Below are 20685 nucleotides of genomic sequence, written 5' to 3'. Positions count from 1 at the left end.
ACTCGGCCGACCTCTTTCCTGTAAAGTCCACCCTTGTAGTCTCATGATGCTTCTCCTCCCTGACTGAAGCGGCTCCTTTTGTTGTCTGAACCTCCCACTTTGCGCTCAAACCTTCTTCATATTTTCTCAGACTCCTTTCTTCAGCTCTCTCATCTTCCCTCCCTTGCTGCCTTTTCCTTCACCCTCTCTCTTTCTTGCACACTAAAGCCTCAGAGGTGGCCACATGCTGCCTGCAGTGGCTCTCCCCTGGGCTCACCGCTCGCCCTGCCTCCTTTCCTCACTTTTTTTTTTGTCTTTAGTTTCTCTGCTGTTTTGTTTCCTTTGGCATGATGCCACTGCCTCAAACCATCTGTCGTTTCTTCTCTTTTTTTCTGTTTTAACACTTTTCTTTCCCCCATTCTTCTCATGTCAGTGCAACTATTAGTGATTTGTCCCTATTTATTTATGTTTTTTGATCACAGGATAAGTTGACCTCCGACCCTGAGCATCATTTTGTTTTGTTTTCTTTCTCATCCGCAAGACTTTCTCAGCTCCCCGTCTTTCCGGAAGGCTCTGATTTGAAGTGCTATTTAAAGAGGCACGCCGGGGGGGGAAGCAGGCTTGTTTACAGTACAGTGCCCTCCAAATACAGGCTGTCTAGAAACAGGAAGTACCGTCGGCCCGAAGCGCAGCAGCACACAGCGTCAGCCAGCACGCAGCCATCTCCTCCTCCTCCTCCTCCTCCTCCTCCTCATGACCGAGCAGAGGCTCCAGCAAAACAACCCTCCCGCTTATCTGAGAATTATGCACCCCTCCCCTCCGCTGCCCGTCCTCCTGAATGGCGCACATACACAGCAGGCTTTTCACCCCTCCACCGTGTCCTATCTCGCTTTCTCCCATTCTCCCATTCTCTTATGCCAACCCCCTCCCCCCCTCACCACTCTCCCTCCAACTGTCTCTCTTCGCCGGTACAGCATGCCTGAGTAGCTGCCTGGAGATGGAGGAGCTAATTAATTTGATTTAGCCGTCCTCTCTCTCTCTCGCTCTCTCTGGCAGTGGAAAAACCAGCCGTCCGTCCCCCTCACTCCCTCAACACCATATCAGGCACCCCTCCCAGATGATTTTCCACCTATCCTTTCCAGTCTCCTTTGGCAACGTCCACACTCTGAAACTCCTCTCTTCCTTCTTCTTTTGCTTTTTTATTTCCTGTTACACAACCATATTTTGCCAGCTGTTTGTTGCGTGTCAAAGTAAATAGCATTCCAGCTGTAACTCCCTTGTGTGGCCTTAACCCATCTAATTCCTTATTTTATTTTTTATTTCAGCATTTTATGTTGTGTTTGTGTGACTCAGCACAAACATGCTTGTCACAGCTCAATGCGTCTGAGGCCGGCCTGCGTGATGAAACACCCCTCTTCTGTCATTTGATATCCTGGTGGAGCCGCCCACTGAGTTATATTTGAAAGAAAAAAAGTCACAACTATATAACTGTCTTACATCACTTGTCGTCATAACTCCACGAATCCACACTACATAGAAATAGTCTCAATTTGGCGGCGTGCGGCTTGTGGACATCTGCTCAGGATGACCTCTATGGCACACGCGTGTTTTAGTCCTTCAGAGTTGTCTTGCAGAAAAGGGGGGGGGGGGGGGGGGTGCAGTGTTGAACTCGCTGACTCCACTGAAAATTAAAAAATCCCTGAACTTTTTGTCAGATGTAACATTTAGCTGCTGAGATTCTGCAATAATATTTTATTGGATGCTGCCCTCTGCACACAAACCTATATGAATATGCATGTTTGACATATATCTGGCTCGTGACAATACACAGTCGAGTAACGCAGCAACACGTGCATTTCCTGGTCTTTGCCGTCGGACTGCTTCCTTGACATTTGTTTTTGTAAACAGCTGAGAAGTGTACGCTCGGGACATGTCCCAGCACGCTCGTCTTTCCCTACTTCAAGGGCGGTTTCATCAAGTTACCCACTGTACCGGCCCCCAGTGTCTGTGAAACAACGCTGAGGGCTTAAGCACCCTTTCGTGCGTGTGTGCGTGCCTACAAATGTAAACATTTGTCACGCTTATCGGAACATGTACTTGCAGAGCATGCATGTGCTCTGGTTTCACTCCACCTCTGTCCTCCTGTGTGCAGGCTGCAGGCGCAGGGATCGCTGTGTCGTCCCTCGCGAAGCCTCTGCTCTCTCTTTAAGAAGCCACGGACATTTGAACTCCTCCAGCGCCGTTTGACTTCCCTCTTTGATCTCAGTCCAAGTCAGCTGGAGAGCAGGTTAGTTATCTTTTCTTTTTTTTTTGAGGGACAGAGAGAGCACTGAGGATGTTTACCAACCCTTGAGCGTGCCTCAGGAAATATTCACACACATGTATCAGAAGGATTCAGAAGAAACGCATATTGGCACTGATTGTGTAACAGCTGTCTCTGTTCTGTATTTTTTCTGATCTCTAAAATATCTGATACCTGATGTGCACGTCAAATCCCTTCCTTATCAAATATAATAATAACATGAAAGGGTTTACAGGGATGATTATAACTAGACTTTCTATATTTGTCGCGGTCACAGCTTGGTTTTGCTGCCCCCATGTGGCCAGAAAAAATCACCCGCTGCAGGTTTGAGGCCCAGGTGTTGAATAAATGTAATCTTACCGCCATAAAACATTTGCAAAAGATGTTTGAAATGTTTTGAAGTTGTTTGAGATCAACTTGCGGCCTTCTTCTCCTCTATTGTTCGCACATCGCTACATCAACGTTGTCAACTGTTACTGCCCTCCACAGTCGGCAGAAATGTGTTTTACTTTGGCCCCCATCGCGTGTGCGTGTGTTTCGTCATGCTGGTGGACCACGACAAACCAACAACACAAGGACTCGCTGTTCAAAACATTGCTCCTACAGCGCTGTCAGCGAGCAAACACTCCGCAGGGGGCCTTTAACTCAAGTGCGTGTGATTTCTATGATAATTGTGCTCGTTTTTTCTTTTTTTATATATATTTTATTCTTTAGATAATCAATTATGCTGTTGGAGAAAAAAAAAAGAATATAAAATAAATGTATTTTAGCCTGCTGGTTGTCAACGCATTAAGGCCCTAGACTGGATTTAATACTAATCTCAAGACTAAATATTGAAAGGCTAATGGCTTATATTTTCCACCAAGATGGCTTCCTTAGGTCCTCCATCTTTGTGTATTCAGATGTGCGTGTCGCTTGGTAGCACAGCATGAAAAGCTATGATCACGTTTGGCCAAACATCCGTGAATAGGGGCGGCTGGACTACGGGGGCAGCCTCTGAATACAGAGTTTGTGGCCGGCTGCAGCCGCAGGACAATGCCTGCACACATGTGTGGGCCGAGTGGTCGCACTCCTGCGACACACACACACGCACGCTATTGTTTTTGCCAACGGGCAATCTGCGTCACACACACACACACACACACACAGACACACACACACACACACACAGACAGACTCTTTCTTTTGCTTTTTAATTTTACTGTCCCATCCTGAAGCTGCTCACAACTGCTGTCATGTGTCTCCTCCACACACACCCAGCATGCTTTGAGAGCGTGGAGGACGGGGGGGGGGAGAAAAGAAAAAGTTCATCTAACTCCCAACAGCCAGAGAGGTCACAGGAACAACACCCAATCCCAGAGAGGTTCCCATGGAGACAAGTGTGGCAGCGTACAATGAGGGTAGGAGAGAGTGATGAAAGAGGGGGGCGAGACAGAGAGGAGGGAGGAGGGCGGGCTGTTGGCGTCAAGGTTCAGTTGGTGGGTACTGGGGGGGGGGGGGGGGAGTCGGGGGGGGTAACAGCTCTACTCAAAAGGACAGTGGGAAGTATAATAGTGTTGAAGCATAGCAGTGTTAGAACATTCTTCCACCCCTCCTCACATTTTTCTCCCCTATTGTTCCAGCTGATAGAATACCTCCCGATCTGAGGCCGGCGAGCGGCCGGCGGAGGGAGAACGGAGATATGTGGAATTTCCACTGACCATGATGTGCCAGGCCGAGAGCAACCAGAACGGGGGAGAGTTGTTGTTGTTGTGCGGCCTTTTTGCGTGGATACGGATGAATCAGAAGTGATAACCATCTGCAGGACTTGATGGTGATGCAGTGGAGCCGTTGTTTTTGGTGAGGGGAGGTCGTAAAACAAAACCAGGAGCTCGTCAGCGCGGTAGTTTAGGTCACATATGTCCGACTCGGATACAACCGCTGACGTAAAAGCAGTTGATTGACAGGAACGGCATCGTCGCTGATGGCACATGAGCCCTTTTTCGCTGAGGTCGTGGACAACCGTAGAGTGTCCCTGACCCAGCTTTTGTCCTCGTCTCGTCACCTTTATTCCTTGTTCTCTTTCAAAGAGCCGCTCCGCTGATTTTACATGTGGAAAAAAAACAACTGTTTACTCGTCGTGGGATGTACGGCTGAGCCTGTGAAAACCGTTGCATAATGTCTGAAAGGGTGCTTTAAGAAAATAAGATTGTGTTCTGGCAGCCATTATGGGAACACCGCATTAGCACAGGGGGCCAAAAAAAACTTGATCCTCAGTCCCAGTTCACCAAATTCAAAACAGGCCAAATGCGATTTGCATTAGAAACTGTTAGAAACTGTTGAAAGGTTAGAAACTGAGGAAGTAGAGTGTGAAACACAGGGGAACTTTCCAGTCCAGTGAAAGGTGCAATCAAGTTGCATCTTGGGAAATGTAGGATCCAGCATGATTGGTGCTTGGCCCATACTAGAGACTTTACGTCTGGCTATCTTGGCCTCCGTTGCTTCGATGTTGACCGTTCTTTTTTCAATCCGTCTCTCGGAAGTCCCTGAACTTTATCTAAGTGCAACGCTAAACCGCTGGAGTGCCCCTTTAATGACCCATTTCTCCCTCAACTTCACTTGTTTCACAGAGTGCTCCCATCTGCCATTAGGCTACCGGCAGTTTGTCCTCTCTCTGTCTCCTTGTCTCTCTCGCACACTCTCCTCTCACTCCCTGTCTGCGTGTCCGTCCGTCCGTCCTTGTGCCCAGGTTTTTTGAGTTGGCGTGGTTCCTGTTTGTTTTCAGCCATTTTGGGGACTTGCAGTGCTCGTAACAAACTGCTTAAATGGCGTCCTCTTGCTTGCTCTCCCACTCTGTCTCCCTCTGCCTCTCCCTCCCTCTCCCTATCGCTGGGCTTTGTGTATATAAAGTAGTGTGTGTGTGTGTGTGTGCATGTCTGAATGTGTGTGTAGAGAAAGGGGGAGAGGGAACAACACTTCCAAATAAAAAGAAGATTGGATTCAGTGGGGTGGGGGGGGATTCACTTGCTGGGAAAAAAAAGAGCAAAAACACTAAGAATCGTGTGTCAGAGGCAAAAACTGGAGTGAGAGAAAGAGAGCAAGAAAGAAAGGGGGAGTGAGAGAGAGAGAGCAAGCAAGCAAGCAAGTTCGAGTGTGAGAATCGCTCCTGCCCTCTGTCGTCACACACTGCTGCCTGCCTGTGTGTGTGTGTGTGTGTGTGTGTGTGTGTGCGCGCGCGCGCACCGCCTCTCCCTGCTCTCACTCGCTCTCTCACACACACTCAGACGTGCGCATACACAGACCAAGGGGCAGAGAGAGAGAGAGAGAGAGAGGGAGGGAGGGAGTGTGAGGGGAGAGAACACATCGCAGCAGAGATGCAGCAGGAGGTTTTCCGAGGTACGTTCTCTTGTATGCTTGCCTTCCTGAGAGCCAGCCAGAGAGAATAAGAGGAAGAGAGGCTGATTTCTGTTGTTTTCCTGCTTGTTTTTCCGCTTCACTCTGCTGCTGCTGCTGCTGCTGCTGCGGCGGTGTTTGCTCCGCGCTTGAAGAGGAGGAAAAGGTTTTTATTTTACTGTGCGTGTGTTGGGGCGTGAGTGTGTTTGTGTGTGTGTATTTATGCAGTGTGTGTGTTTGTAGACGCGTATTTATGTGTGTGCGCCTGTGCTGGGTCTGTGTGTGTGTGTGTGTGTGTGCGTCAGTAACAGGCCTCGTCTCCCTCATTCTCCCCTCTGTTGCTGGCGCACCACGCAGTTCTTTTTCAAGAGCGATGACTCGTTTTGAGATTGTGATGAAACTTTTAATTTATCGAAGCCTCTTGCGTCTCTGTGATTCACCCGCAGACGGGGTGGGGGGGGGGGGGGGCAACCAGCCAGTCAGTCAGTCAGTCAGTCAGTCAGAACAGATATGAGCTTTGTTGTTGGGGTCTAAACATGGTGGGCCAGTCCTCCCAATCCTGCCCATCAAGTTCCTACCAACATCAGAGGAAGTGTTTTTTGGGGGAAAAACTTGCATGTATGCGACAGTAAACATCTGTAGTTCCGCCGACCGGTTCTGTTTCTTGTTCCGCCCAGTTTGTCATCCATTTTACCAGCCTGTTGTTTAGCGGGAGGTTGTCTCTGGAAGAGCAGCAGAGGCCATATTGATGTCACCAATCCCGTTGTTGTTGCTGCCCGAAGCCGTACTTTTTGGTTTTTTTTCTTCCCCAAAACAACACAGCGTCTGCTGCCAACTACTCCACATTCCCGGTTTCCATGGAGGCCGAAGCCAAGCCCCTGTGCTCAAAGTATGGAATATATGATCCACTCTGTCACAGGGTGTAGGGGTCATAGGTCAGATAATAGGAAGTGTGTCACAAGGATGATGTTGTCATAGTGGCGACAGTGTGTTTGGGTCACGCGTCAGATAAATCATGTCTGCATGTCGGCCTTTTTCTGGCCCGGGCATTAAAGGTGCTTACATTTCAAGTCATGCTGATTGCGATACCGATTGATTGCGATTGTTTGATTTTGCAGTTGTTGTTTTTTTTGAAATGCCACAAACATATAGGATGTGGACGCATTTGAGAAACTGGTGCAGCGCTTCATCTCCTCTGCCGTCGGTATACTTGCGGTTCGTGGTGACTGTTGAACGTGCCGCTCCCGCTCAGCTTTGCTAATACTCAAATGTTTCCTGGTTGTTTGAGACGGAGAACCCTAAAGTGTCTTTCAACAGGGACTGTGTATGAAATTGAAAAAAAGATTTTGGGGAAATTACCTCCAAAAGGTCACCAGTGTAGTGTTACTGCTCTCCAGGGGTACTTTTTTTTCTTTCTTTTTTGGGCATTACTGTTTGCCGAATGCCTCACTTGATTCTTTTGCAGCGAGCAGAATTCTGTGAATTACGTGCTGGGCTGAGAGCTAACGCAGCGTGGAGAGTATGGTGTTTTAGACATGGGCAGGTTCGCTGGTGCGTGGCGCGGCATGCGAAAACACTACCATACAACAGTTTACAAGAGGGAGGGGGGGGGGGGGGGCAAGCACGCAGTCATGCTGAGTGGGATCTGAAAGACAAGGAACCCATGAAATGTGAACATGGACGAGACGTGTTTGAAGTTACCCCTCCCACCACCACAACCACCACGACCACCTCCGCTCAACCACTCCCCGAACCCCATACCGACTTCCCTCACCTCCGCCCTCCCTCTATCCCATCTGGCTGGCTCCACCACGCTCTCTTGGACAGGGGGGTTGTGGAGAGTTCAGGAGCTGTTCTTGCTAACGATGCCCCCCCTACCCACCCACACACACCCACACCCTCCTCTTCACAGGCCAACTGCTGCTCTGATAGTTGGGGCCCTCTGGCTGCCCCTCACTGGGGGGAAAAGCCCAACTGACACCTTCCTCTTTCCACATGCTCCTCGCCGCTGGCTCACCGGCTGGAACACCGAGGCCCCCTACAGTCACTCCCCTTGACCCCTTACACACACACACACACACACCGCACACGCAATGACAGCACATTATTGCCTAAAGGAGCACTATACGACATTCGGAGCATTAGCAACAAACAGCTGTTTGATAGAGTTGAGTAATGTCTACCCGAGTAGAGAAAGAAGTGGCTCGCCCTCTCCCCTCTGTGTGTGTGTTGTTATCCGAGCTTCTCTTTGCTTTGTTAACACATGCCGCACATGTTATTAGTTCAAGTCAGTGCATGTGAGCAGCATGTGCTGCGTGCGGTTACAGCTGATAATGCCGTCCCGAACGAAGGCATTGGAAGTGTAGCGCCCACCCTCCGGATAGCACAGTTAGCTCTGTTAGCACCTTTGGCGCCGTTGGCTGCTAGCGTCGCCATGTTTAGAGTCATTTAGAGGCAATAGCAATTCTCCCACTAGTGTTATGCACCTTTAATATATAGGAAAAGGAGGATTCTGGTTTATAATGTCTTGGTTGTTAGTTTATAGTTTTATTCTTTATAATTTTGGCCATCATTCGTATTAGAAATAATAAAGTTGCACTCAGTGAACGAACTGTTTGGATCTGTGAATGCGGTGACAAAAAAAAAAGTGCGAAGAAGAAATAGGCATTTTACAAAATGACTGCCTGCTTCTGCTTTGACCTGCAGGCACACGTGTTAGCTTACTGTAGCTTTGTGAACACACACGTTTCTGTGCAATGAGAGATTACCAACATTCCAGGGGTGCTCACTGTCAGTTTCATCTCAAAATAGAGATCATCTCTAAACTGTTGGCTTATTTACAAACCGTAATCTGACCGGCGTTTTCCTTCAACCATCAGATTTAGCCTCAGCGACGTTATTGTGTTCCCGGATCTCTTAGTGAGCACGGAACTATGAAAAAAAGGACCAGGATTTAATTTTAAATTGTCTTTTTAACAGTGATGGTACGGGGAAAGCAACATAACTTGATCATTTGAGCTGCACTCAAATACCTTTTAATGAGGGTTTGGTACAAATGTTAGCTGCTTACATTAATGTTGAAATATTTCAACATTAATGTAAGCAGCTAACATTTCATATGAAAGTAAATTATGTGGCACTAGAACAGAATTAAAAATATAATTTGCAGTGATCAGACATTTAATCCTCAATTATATGAAGGCTTGGACTGAATAACTGAACACAGTTTACTTGAGAGCCAAATTAAGTTTTAGTTTGAGCTGCATAATATCTAAATACTTGTGGTTGGAATTTCCTTTGAGATGAAAGATGGCACCAAAAAAAAAAAAAAAAAAGCATGAGAATCGAATCTTAACAGTTATTTGTCTGTCAGCACAAGTACCAGTTTCAGTGTGGAATAAACAGATTGCTCAACGGCTGGTTCAAGGCCTTCAGCTGGCCGACCAGCCAAACTCAACTTATGCAAAGCCACCTCAGCGGTGATTTTCCTCGTGACTGATTCAAATTCGGTGGATTACTAACGACTGGTTTCCAAGGTCATAAAGTGATGCATGCTTTTCAGATGCCAATGGGAAAGTATGTCAGAGTTAATAGTCGAACTTCTGCTGTTTTGAAAATGCAAGCAAAGCAATATGTTAGGATTATTGAGCCAAACAGCACTGTTAAACTGTGCAAACTAATCTGCAAGTTTGTGCTGTTTCTAATGATTTAAACTGAACAAATGAAGTGTTTTCTTCATATTTGTCATTTGATATTGAACACAAATTGAGTCAGAGGGCCCTCTGCCTGTCAGTGAAGAGCCTTTCGTTGTTATACAAAAGCCAATGCGTTCGGTATGATGTGTTTTATGTTTTTCCGGCACCAGCTGAGAACCGTGCTGTGCGAGTGCCACAAGCGTAACTAGATGAACACTTCATAGGCTGACCAACGTTTTTGTTTGTGCAGAATATCCTGTTACAGAGAGGTGTGGGAACAGGGCTGCTGTTTATTTTTGATTTCGCTTTCGGGTCCTCTCCACATCCATTGTCACGTTTGTTTGTGTGCTTGTTTGTGAGTTTTACGCAAGGATTTATGTGTGTGCGTATCCGCTCATCTGCACAAATAATAAAGAAGTAAAAGTGTCTTTCTGCATGTGCAAAAGAATCCAGTGAATAGGAGTAAATCCAGTACATTTAAAGCGCGTCGAAAGCTCCCTGTCACAGTCAGATGGCGTGTCGTGCAGACGGTGCTTGTGCAGCGGCTGTGTGCGTCACAGGGAGATAAAGAGCGAGGGGGCGTCATACGCATTTCCCTGAGACAGTGCAATGTTTAGCCTTAGCGCCGTCTCTCTGTGTGTCCGCCCACTTGTAGCAGACTGGCGCTTGCCATAAGGGATTTCCTGCACAACATCTATCGCTCAGCAAATGTGAGGCCTGTTTCAATACAGAGCTACAAAATATGGCGAGAAAGGATTGCGCTGCGGCCTTTTTGTTAGACACACATCTTGAATAGGCGCGACCCGGTTTGTTGTCCCCTTACAACGAAAAGCATGTGCCACCGCTTGCACTAAGTACGTCATTAATAGACGCACGTGTTTTCCTTTCGTTGGCGACACTTAATTCCACCTGGATCCTCGGTCTCCGTGTCATGGTGCACTCGGATTCACTTTTTTGATTTTGAATGTCATTTACAAGTGTTGAACTGCTTTTGTTTATGCCTGTCTGTCTTGCTTGTGGGCATGGATGAGTGTGTGTGTGTGCGCGCGCGTATACGTTTGTCTATGTACTGTGTGTGTGAGTGTGTGACTGTTCCTGTTTCAAACCCCCCTCTCCTTCTCCCTGTCTCTTGCTCTCCCGGTTTCTTTCTCTCTCTCTCTCCCTCTTTCTATCACCCTTTCACTCTCCCTCATCCTCACCCTCGCGCTCTCCCTCCTCTTCCCTCTGCAATAACAGTGCTGACCTAGTTTCTGCCTGTTCAGGGCTGCCTGTGGAATTTTACAGCGGCCTGCCTTTCTGGCTGCTTTGCTGCTCGAAAAACGCAGGCAGAAAATCATGACTGAGGATTTTTCTTCTCGTAGCATCATTATGGCCTTATACTGTCTCCGTTCTTCTCCCCAACACGCAGACCTAAATGAATCGACCCATTTTAAATAAGTAATAACGGCAAATTGCCTATCGCGCAAGAATCTGCAGCGATCTCGTGTATGGGGAATTTGTAGCAGGACCGCATCCACCACCATGGCAGCGGAATTAAAATGGAAATGAGAATAGCCTGTCGCTCATCTTCTACACTACAGCTCAGCTGAGATTGTACCGGATGCAGAGGACTGAAATACACCCCTTCTCTGTGCACATGCATGCAATCTCCCTCCCTTCTCCTCTTCCCCTCTTTCCTTCCCTCCCGCCTTTGCCTTCACAAATAAATGGTTAGAGTCATGCCCGGCAAATACTAGCCACTGCCAGGAATGGCTAACAAGGCTCTTGCTCAAACAGCAAGAGAATGGGACTATTTTTACGTGCGCACTTCGGGCCATGGATCTAACACTCTGAGGGAATCTCGATTAAATCTGAACGCCTTTCAATTAGGCATAGGGAATGTTGTGTCACAGCCGAGAGAGATGGATCTCTGGAATGCCTTTCTAAAGGCTTGGTTGTGGCACGCTGAAATCTAAACCAGCACTGCCGCAGATTCATTCCTTCCCCCTACCCTCTCCCTCCTTTCACTCACCATTCCTGGCGGAGCTCATAGAGTTCAGCATTGCTGGAGCATTCAGTTTTTCTTTTCCGTTTCTCAAAAGTGTTCCACAAGCGTCATGACTGTTACTGCGAAAGCTTTGGGTGTATGTAAATGTTAATTCTTTGCTTTATGTCGATTTTGTGTTGTACATGTACCTTAGGGTGTTTAGAAGGCTAACGTATGTTTTCTGATTTCTCTTTCAGATTTCGGGTGCTGGTCATGGTGTCCGGTGAGAAGGTGTGGGACCCCCTCCACGCGGGCTTTATTCAGTCACGTCTGAGTGAGCAACACCTGGCTGCTGGGCTAACTCCCCTCTGCAATACCAGACATAGTGCAACTAAGAACTCTACGTGCCAACAGAGTCAGCTGTTGTCACCTTTGTCTTCCCCGCCACGGTCGTTAGTGGCTGTAGACACCCTTCAACCAGTTCGGGCCTCCTCACCAGTACACCTGCCTGTCAATTTCCGCTGCTCAAGAAAGATCAAAGGGCTCAACAAAGCAGTCCACTGTCTTGGAGTGGCCTCTCAGCCTGAGGAAGAGGAGGAGGAGGAGGAGGGAGGGGAAGTTGAGCAGTTGGAGATGAAGGGTAAAAGGCACGGAGGCCGCGGAGAGGCCATGATGGAGGACAGGCTGGAGGACATGGCGGATGGACCCAAAAATGCAAAGATCACCTTAAGCTTCCCACTTAGTGCCGCCCCCCTCCCAGCCTCCCTGACTTCTCCAAACCACTGTCATAGCTCTTCGTCATCCTCCCCTTCCCCTCACCGACGGCGGCCGTCCTCCAAGAGCTCAGACGAGGGGTCGCTGTGGAAACTGGACGCTACTATGGACGTTAAGCACAGACCATTTAAGCCCCCAAGGCACGACAGCTCTCCGTCCTCTTCCCCTTCCTCCTCCTCATCTCCCATGACTGTTCATGCACTTAGTAGGAAAGATATCAAATCCCCGCCTCCTCTGAAGTGCTCCAAACTCAATCCAGAGACTCAGTTCCACAGGTCGCCCCCAAGATCCTCTAGCGGGTCTTCAGGTGGCTGTTATGGTGGCGACGGATGGGATGAGAGGCACAGGGTTGCCAACGGTACGGCCTCACCCTCTCAAACCGCCCAGATCCTCTTCAGTCTGGGCACATCAGCCTATCCGAGAGGTGGGGATGCAGAGAGGAGAGAGAAAATGACAGGAAGACCAGCTGGGAAAGTGGGAAGCCCTCATGGACCAAGTCTTCACCCACCCCCTTTACCACCACCTCCTCCTCCCCCATCCGAGGGTCTCACCGCACCCCCTGACTCGTCCTCCTATCCGCCTACCGACAGCCTGAAGCCCGAGCTGATTTGCGGGGTGTGCCATCGGCTTTTCAGCTCGGCCTCCTCCCTGACAGTCCACATGCGGCTGCATCGTGGCAGCCGCGCCCTCAATTGCTGCTATTGTGGCAAAGTCTTCATCCACAGCAAGAGACTGCAGTCCCACGAGGCCTCCTGCAGGGTGCCAGGCCTACCCTCCAACAGCCTGGGCCCTCCTTCTCTCACTGTGCAGCCAAAGGAGGAGCCACTGGAGGAGGGTGAGGTGAGAGTGGAGGGGGGAGTGATTGTGGGACAATCAGACATGAGTAAGGCGCGGCCGGGGAAGAAAGCACGGAGCCTCCTGGCACGTATCCAAGGTGATGATGCAGCAGCCGCAGAGTTGCTAGCGGGTGATGAGCACCATTTTGTGAAGGTGGTAGATGGCAATATCATTTACTTTTGCTCTGTGTGTGAACGTTCCTACATGACCCTATCCAGCCTGAAGCGTCACTCTAATGTGCACTCATGGCGCCGCAAATATCCATGCCATTTCTGCGACAAGGTCTTTGCCCTGGCTGAGTACCGCACAAAGCACGAGGTGTGGCACACAGGAGAGCGCCGCTACCAGTGTATCTTCTGCTGGGATGCCTTCGCCACCTACTACAATCTCAAAACACACCAGAAGACCATTCATGGGATTAATCCCAGCCTCATCTCCAGTGAAAAGACAGCTAATGGGGGTTATAAGCAGAAAGCGAATGCCCTGAAACTCTACCGCCTCCTCCCCATGCGCTCCCAGAAGAGACCCTACAAGACTTACAGTGACAGTTTGCATAATGGCCTGCTACTCCCATCGACTGAGACACCGGCCCTCTCCATACCTGGACTGGGCTGTACTCTGGGCCCTGAGGACCTACAAAGCCTCATTAGCGGGGCCCACCCTCAGAGTGTCAAGCCTGACCCAGATGACTTCCCCAATGGCTTCCCTATTTCTGCTGAGCATGGGGACCTCTCCACACTAATACCCCTCCCCCAAGCGGACATGCCCCTAGTTAGAAAACATGAGAGTGAGGCCCCGGAGTTAGAGCAGGGGAAAGGCAGTGGCAGCTTCAAAATGTCTAGTAGCAGCAAAACCAAAACTCCTAAGACTAGTCGAGGCACAGACCCAAGCATGCCTTCTGTAATAACTTATGGCCATACGAAACCCTCCGTCATAGTTCATGGAACAGCAGTGTCATCCTCTGTCATTGTGCATAGCAATCAGGTCACTTCTGGAAGTGAAAAAAGCCCAATGAGCAGTCCATCCCCCGATACCAGCAACAGTCAGACTTCACACAAGGGCATTCCCAGGCCAATGAAGAAACAAAGACATAGTGCAGATAACCATAGAAAGAGGTCAAGAGACAGTTCAAATATCACAGAGGAGGGCTCGAGAGGTAGACGGGGTGAAGAGACAGGCAGATTATTTCACAAATCACGCAAATCCCACAGCAAGAGTGACATCTCTAACTCAAAGCAGCTGTCAGCATCTGTAGGGTCACAGGTCAAAGAGGCAGGCCCCCTGTGCCAGATTACTGTACGTATTGGTGAGGAAGCCATGGTGAAGCGCAGCATCTCTGAGACAGATCTTAGGAGAGACAAGAGCCTCTCTCCACCTAAAACCAAACGGAGTGAGACATCAACTGTGCGGGAAGCAAAGGAAACACGCCATCACCATCACCATAAACACCGCCTCCACCGCAGAGTCAGCCTGGAAGAAGATGGTGATAAAGGAGGAGGAGATTGTGAGGAGGGGGTCAGGAAAAAGAGCGCCAAGTCCCCTGATGAAGTGAGGGAGTACTATTTCCGCCGGGAGGTGCGTGACCAGGAGAGTGACAATGACACTGAGGATAATTTATGGCGGCCTTACTACTCCTACAAGCCTAAGAAGAAGGCCCAAGCACATCTACAGAGGGTCAAGAGCTGGCAGAGGAAACTGAAATTCAAGCGCTCCATCCGGTTGAAGAGGACAGAGAGGCTCAATAACCATGTGAATAAAGAGACAGAGGAATCACAAGATGAGGAAGAGGATGGGAAGATTTGGGTGGCCGAAAAACTGTCAAAAGCTAACGGAGACGAGGGAGAGGGGGAAAAGACAGATTATCCCTCTGCCCCTTTAAAGGAGAAAAACAAAGACCCAGAAGGACAAGTTACGGAGGCCTGTGATCAGGTTCCCACTCTGCACTCTCCAAAGTCTCCTCTGTCTACCTCAGTGGCCCCTACTGGAATAAAGAGGCGACCTTGGACTAATGGGAATGCAGCAGAGTGTGGTACATGTGGCTGCTGGTTCTCAAGCTCCAGGAAGCGAGACAAACACGAGCTGAGCCATCTGCTGGAGTTCGTATGCCTCTTCTGCCGAGCCACTTTCCCCTCGAGGGAGAAGTTGGAAGACCACCAGAGAGCCCAGCATCCCAAGCCTACTGAGGCACCTTCTGTACCCCAAAAAGTGGCACTCGATGAACAGGTTGAAGTGCCAGAGATTGCAAAGTATGATGAAGAAAAAGGGGGGCAAGTAGCCTTCGTAGGGTGTAATTCTAGTCCATGTCGCCTAAGCAGAAGAGCATTATCACGACACACCTGTCCGCAGTGTCATAAGGTGTGCAAGACATCTTCAGCGCTAACTCGTCATATCCGACGCCACGAGTTAAGCAGTTCCCCAGAGAGAGAAAAGGAAGATAAAGACTCGGAGCCGAAAACAGCGAAGATGGTTGTTAACACTGTTGGCAGAGACCTAGAGACTGAAAAAGGCCAGACTCCCAGCGCTGTTTCAGTTATCAGCTATTCAACACCAGACCCCCCCAGCAGTGGTGACTGTTTGGCATCACAGCAGCGTGACGACCATCTCGGTGAACTAACCGCTGAACATCAGGTGTCAGAACCCAGTGGCAAACCTGAACTGACGGAGCTCTCGCATCCCGCTCTAGAGAGAGAGCCCAGCCCACAAATTGCAGACCCTCCATTACAACGTCCGGTGAACCTTACACCCACGAAACACAAATGCACGCCTGCCACACCCTCTACGCTCCAGAGTGTGCTCGTCATGAACGGACCTGAATGTCTGGACTACCGCACCCCCAGCAAAAAGAACCTGGACAGCCATATCCACAGAATACCCAGCCCTGTGCACATCGTGGCATCCGCCAACACCTCTCCAAATGTGCCCATGACGTCACAGACCAGAATAACCACTGCTGCTCCTCCTGTTTCCATGACAACAGCTCTCAGCTCCGAGGGGGGATTCATGAAACGGGATGGGGTCATTATGGACAGAGAGCGGCAGAGCGGGAGTGGTTTGTTTGTACATGTGGGTTATGAGGAACCACCCCGGATCCAGGATCTCAGAGTTCAACCCCTGTCCAGGAATCCGTCTCCCGATGAAGCACAAGACCTGACCATGTCCTCCATTCTAGCTCGAGAGAGGGAGATAGAGCGGCACAGAGAGAAAGAGAGGGAGCTCGGGAGACTGATAGAGAGGGAGCGGGACAAAGAAATGGTGAAAGAGAGAGAAAAAGAGATGGCCCATCAAATGAGTAGAGTTGCGCACACCCCACAGGACCAGATTTGTCTGTTGGTCCCTAAAGAGGAGCCCTTGAGCCCTGTGCCGTCCCCCCAGCATATCCCCACTCAAACCACTATGAATGGATCCTCCTCACACAGGCACACTCCCAAATCTCCCTGCCGGTCCCCCTCAACTATTGGCCTCCTGGCTCAAGGCAACCGGCAGGTTCACTCCAGTTCACAAGGACTCGACAGACTCCCTCTGCCCACTGGAGCAGCTGGTGCTGGTGACCGCCCCTCTGCCCACGCTCTGCTTCTCCCCCGGGCCCCCCAGCCTCCTGAGCCGGAGCACCACGATACTGTTTCTTCCAGAGATTTGCATCAGCGGAACGCCAACCCAGTGGGCTACTATGCCCAGAACTATCCCCTACCCCTTATTGTGCCGGACAGCTACCACTCTGGCAAGAAGCAGGAGGAACACATGCTCATGTCCTCCTATCATGCTGGAGCTCTTCCCTTTGGCCCACTGGGGAAAATGATGATCCCCAATGGCGGGGACCTGGCGAAGCTACCGTTTTATCCGGACCCTTACCAGCTGCTCTATGGGCCCCAGCTGCTGGCCTACCCTTATAACCTGGCGGCTCTTCCCGTGGCTCTGAATATGATGACACCTGGGGGGGACAAGGTGGAGCCTCTACCTTTCCTCCCTGCTATCTTCAACTACACAGCTGGGCCGTACATGGGCACAGCTCCTCACCCCTTAGTGGCAAATCCCAGCTTCTACGGCTGCAGCAGCAGCGGCGGCAGCAAGAAACAACGAGACAGCAGCTGCAGCAAACCGTAGGACACAGAAGCACTATAAGGAATATATTTCAATGGGGAGGGCCTGGCCTGTTTAGGATGGGAGCGGGAGGGGTGCGTGCTCACTGGGTCACTGAGTACACTCGCACAGTACCCCTGCCTCTCTTTTTTTTTTCAGTAGAGATCAGAGCTAGGCGTTATATCAGGAGTAAGTTGAAGGGAGGAGAAGGAGCAAAGAAACGGGAGAGGGGCCGATATTATAGTGTTGATCATTACTCCCCTCACTTTACTCTCGCTCCCCTTTTCTCCTTGTGTCGCTCCTGTCTCGCTGTAGTGTGTCGTAGTTCTAGAGCTTGATTAATCTTCCTCTCCGACTCATTATATTATCTATAAGAATAAGAACTGCTAACAGGGTGTGTGTGTGTGTGTGTGTGTGTGTGTTGTGTGAAAAATTAGTTCAGTCCGCTTCCCTTTATGGTCGCCGCATAGCGAGGATAGACGCTCTTCAGGGACGGCTTGTGAGGGCAAGGAGGAAGGGGTGAAACGGAAGAGTCCGCACTCGAAACACAGTTGAAGGTGGAGCATTAAGCAACTCGACCCTTGCGTCATATTTGTATGAGCGAATGAGATTGCGGGTGTATCCTGTCAATAACCTGTCCATGGAAGTTATATATGAGCATGTACATGCACATGTATGTAGGTGATTTGTGCATGCAGAGGTGGGCTTGAGCAGGTATTTCTGCGTACATATGTGTGTATGTATGTGTGTGTGTGTGAGTGTTTGCAAGTGATGGCCAGTTCATTCCGTGTGAGACTTGCACAGCATTCCTGCTCTAGTTGGAACAGCTACTGTCGGTCAATATGTAGAAGTGCATTTAGAAGTGATTCCTCATATCCAAATCATTAAAGCAGTCGACGCTATGGCTGGATGCGAGTCTATGACAATGACCGATCATCTGAGCTTCTGATGTCTCAACTAACCTGGCGACTTTGTGGCCATATGGCACTGTAGGATCTGTATAGCATTCACCATAGTTTATACCTTATGTGCACAAAGTAGAACGGTAGTGGTCACTTAAAGGGGACACTCGTAGCTGCTTGGGATATGTAGCTGGCCACTGGGTATGATTTAAAGGCTGGTAGACCATTGCACTTCCGTTTTTCATCTCATTTCCTTCACATTGAAAAGGAAAAGAATAAAAAACCTGTTAGCCTTCGTCTTGCGGTAGCTTTTTCCTCTTTGATTGGAAGAGGAAAAGGCTCCATTTCCTAAGCCAGGAAGAATAAAGTGACAGCAAGGAAAGAAATAGAAAAATGGATTCAGGGTATAGAGTTATTTCTGTGTAGGAAAAGAAATATATGGGCACAAAACTGTTGGACTCTTGAGTCAGAAGGACCCACAGAAATGACTTTTGGGACAAAAAAAAGAAGTCCTTCTCCCCAACTGGGGGGGGGGGGGGGCATTTGAAATAGCCCAAATAATTCCCCCTCCTGCCCTGTGTCATTTACCAAGAGGTAGGAAAAGGCTGAGCTTAGCAGCCAAAGTGGTGGCCGAAACTCCCCGGGAGCACTCCTGGGACCTTTTTGTTCAGTGTAATGTTATCTCTATGTGTTTGTTTTGTTGAACTATGTTGTTGTTTATGTTGTTTAGCCCTCTTAAGATGGACATGGCTTCAGTGAAAAAGGGGGGAGTCAACTTAAAAATATGAATGTAAATTTAGTCATGAGGTTAATGAAGTACAACTGCATTAATTGTAGAGTTGGTTTCAGTTCCTTTTTTGTTTCCGTTTTGACACAAATAACCTGTTAAAGAACCGTATAACGTCTGGTATGCATATATACAGTAGTCCTAGGAACATGTCAGTAATCTTGGGTTCTGTATCCACAAAGCATGAGCAACACTTGCTTCCTAACCGTTTATATCCTCAGCAAATCTGGCATTGTGCGCACAGCTTTTGTTTCTGTTTGATATTTTCTGGCTTTCTTCATCTTCCATATATCCGCTATTTTTTTTTTTTTTTGTTATTCATTATAGACCACAGTTTGGAGCAATTCCACAAAACTAGCTTCCACATTTACATCACAGTCACTGTTTAGGAGCTGTTTAATACTCCCTCTTCCCTCAAGCATACACTGCACCTCCTCTGAATGAAGTACATATGTTTCAGTGTGTGTGTGTGTGATGTAACGGGGCGCCTTTTGGTTTAGGCAGGTGTGTAGAAACGCATTGTGACCAACTGCAGGGGCGCACAAGCACCCCCATGGGTGTGGTTTCAAGCCTTTTGCGTGTGGACGTATGAGTTTTGTGTACGAATGTGAGTGACTGCGCGAATATGAAAACCAAAATGAATCTGAGCAGCATATCCCCATGGCAGTATATGGGCCACCTGTTATTTTTCTTTGTTCTTTGACACTTTTCTGTGGGTTAGTTTCAGTGTAAAAAAAAGCCTTGCTGTCTCCAATACGCTATCTCAAGCCATTCCCGTAGATGGACATGTTTTTGTTTTTGGACCATTTCTTATGCCATAGTTTGCCATCATGGTTATACAGACCAAAAGCATGCAAATCAACGTATTGTAGTGACTGGACTGGAATCTGGTGGTAATATACAACTATTTACTGTATGTTTTAGTTTAAATGAATGTGCCTCTGCTTTGATATTTAAATAATTATCTATATTAAGATGTGGACCTGCCAGATTTCAACTGTTAAGGTGCCTTGTTATGGCATAAGAAATTTGAACGGCAAAATGAACGTTTTCTTGAGAAATGGCAGTCTGATTTTGGAGATGGATATCATGGCTTTGTTTGCTATGAAGCTGTTCATAGACGTAGGGACGTGGCTAAACTGATTTGGTGTCGTGTACATGTCTAGGGCAATACTGTGCCATATAGAGCCCACAAAATATGTTAATGTTATTTTTAAAAGATGTTTTAATGTTGCCTGATGACTTTGTCTCTAGATTTGATACAAAGGCTTGTAGCCACAGCTCTGTAGTCTCCTTTTCCCCGACATTCTTCCTGCTCTCTCTCTCTCTCTCCCCTTGTTTCCGTCTCCCTTTCTTCCTCTTTGCTGCAATCAAACAAAATAAAGTATTAACCTGATGACCCAATGAAATCAACTGTAGTCTGGAATCATATTTTGTTTTTGTTATTATGTCTCTATTAATCTTTACACGTTGATGTAGAGTTCCTCGTATGAACCATGTGCTTTCACACCGTTTGATCCTCCCTGTGAATTCTCGAGCAAAATATACAGAATATACTGAATTTGTGAAAGCGGAACAGATCGTGGTCATCATTTGCACTTCTTTCAAACACATGGTCCATTGGTGAATACCTCAATCGCTCTGTATTTAGCGTGAATTCAATATCTTCTCTGTTTCCACTGGTGAATAGTCTTTGGTATCTTTGGTCATTTCCTGATGTTTTCTTTTAACCACAGCACACATTCATGTTGTTTTTTTAAAATTCTAAATACATAAAAACACACTTTGTCCTCCTGAAAGTTTGTTGCCGACACGTAAACCAGAGGCTGATTACAGCTTCCTCTCTGCAGTCAGGGGGCCCATTTCTTACCTTCCTTGAATGAGCACTTCCCCACTAGTGACACTCAGTGGTTTGAAGAGAAACTGTCGGCTTGGTGACTCACACCCATCTTTGCACTCTCAAAACATGATCTAAGAGATGAATTGAAAACTAA

General features: G+C 48.4%; 1 protein-coding gene across 2 annotated transcripts; it reads left to right on the top strand.

Moving 5' to 3' along the window:
• Positions 1-5624: 5624 nt before the first annotated feature.
• zbtb4 (zinc finger and BTB domain containing 4) lies at positions 5625-20322 on the top strand. 2 transcript variants are annotated; one of them, XM_079295618.1, is made up of 2 exons: positions 5625-5656; positions 11572-20322. In XM_079295618.1, exon 2 carries the CDS (start codon positions 11588-11590, stop codon positions 17024-17026), a length of 5439 nt encoding a protein of 1812 aa, XP_079151744.1. In that variant the 5' UTR covers positions 5625-5656; positions 11572-11587; the 3' UTR covers positions 17027-20322. The 2 variants fall into 2 exon arrangements, with proteins under 2 accessions (XP_079151744.1, XP_079151743.1); XM_079295617.1 differs by lacking the exon at positions 5625-5656 and adding an exon at positions 5715-5819.
• The last annotated feature ends 363 nt before the right edge of the window (positions 20323-20685 follow it).

The sequence above is a fragment of the Melanostigma gelatinosum genome, assembly GCF_949748355.1.
Source record: "Melanostigma gelatinosum genome assembly, chromosome: 23".
Taxonomy (NCBI): Eukaryota; Metazoa; Chordata; class Actinopteri; order Perciformes; family Zoarcidae; genus Melanostigma; species Melanostigma gelatinosum.
Note: the sequence above shows the minus strand (reverse complement) of the source record. Positions and strands in the feature narration are given on the sequence as shown.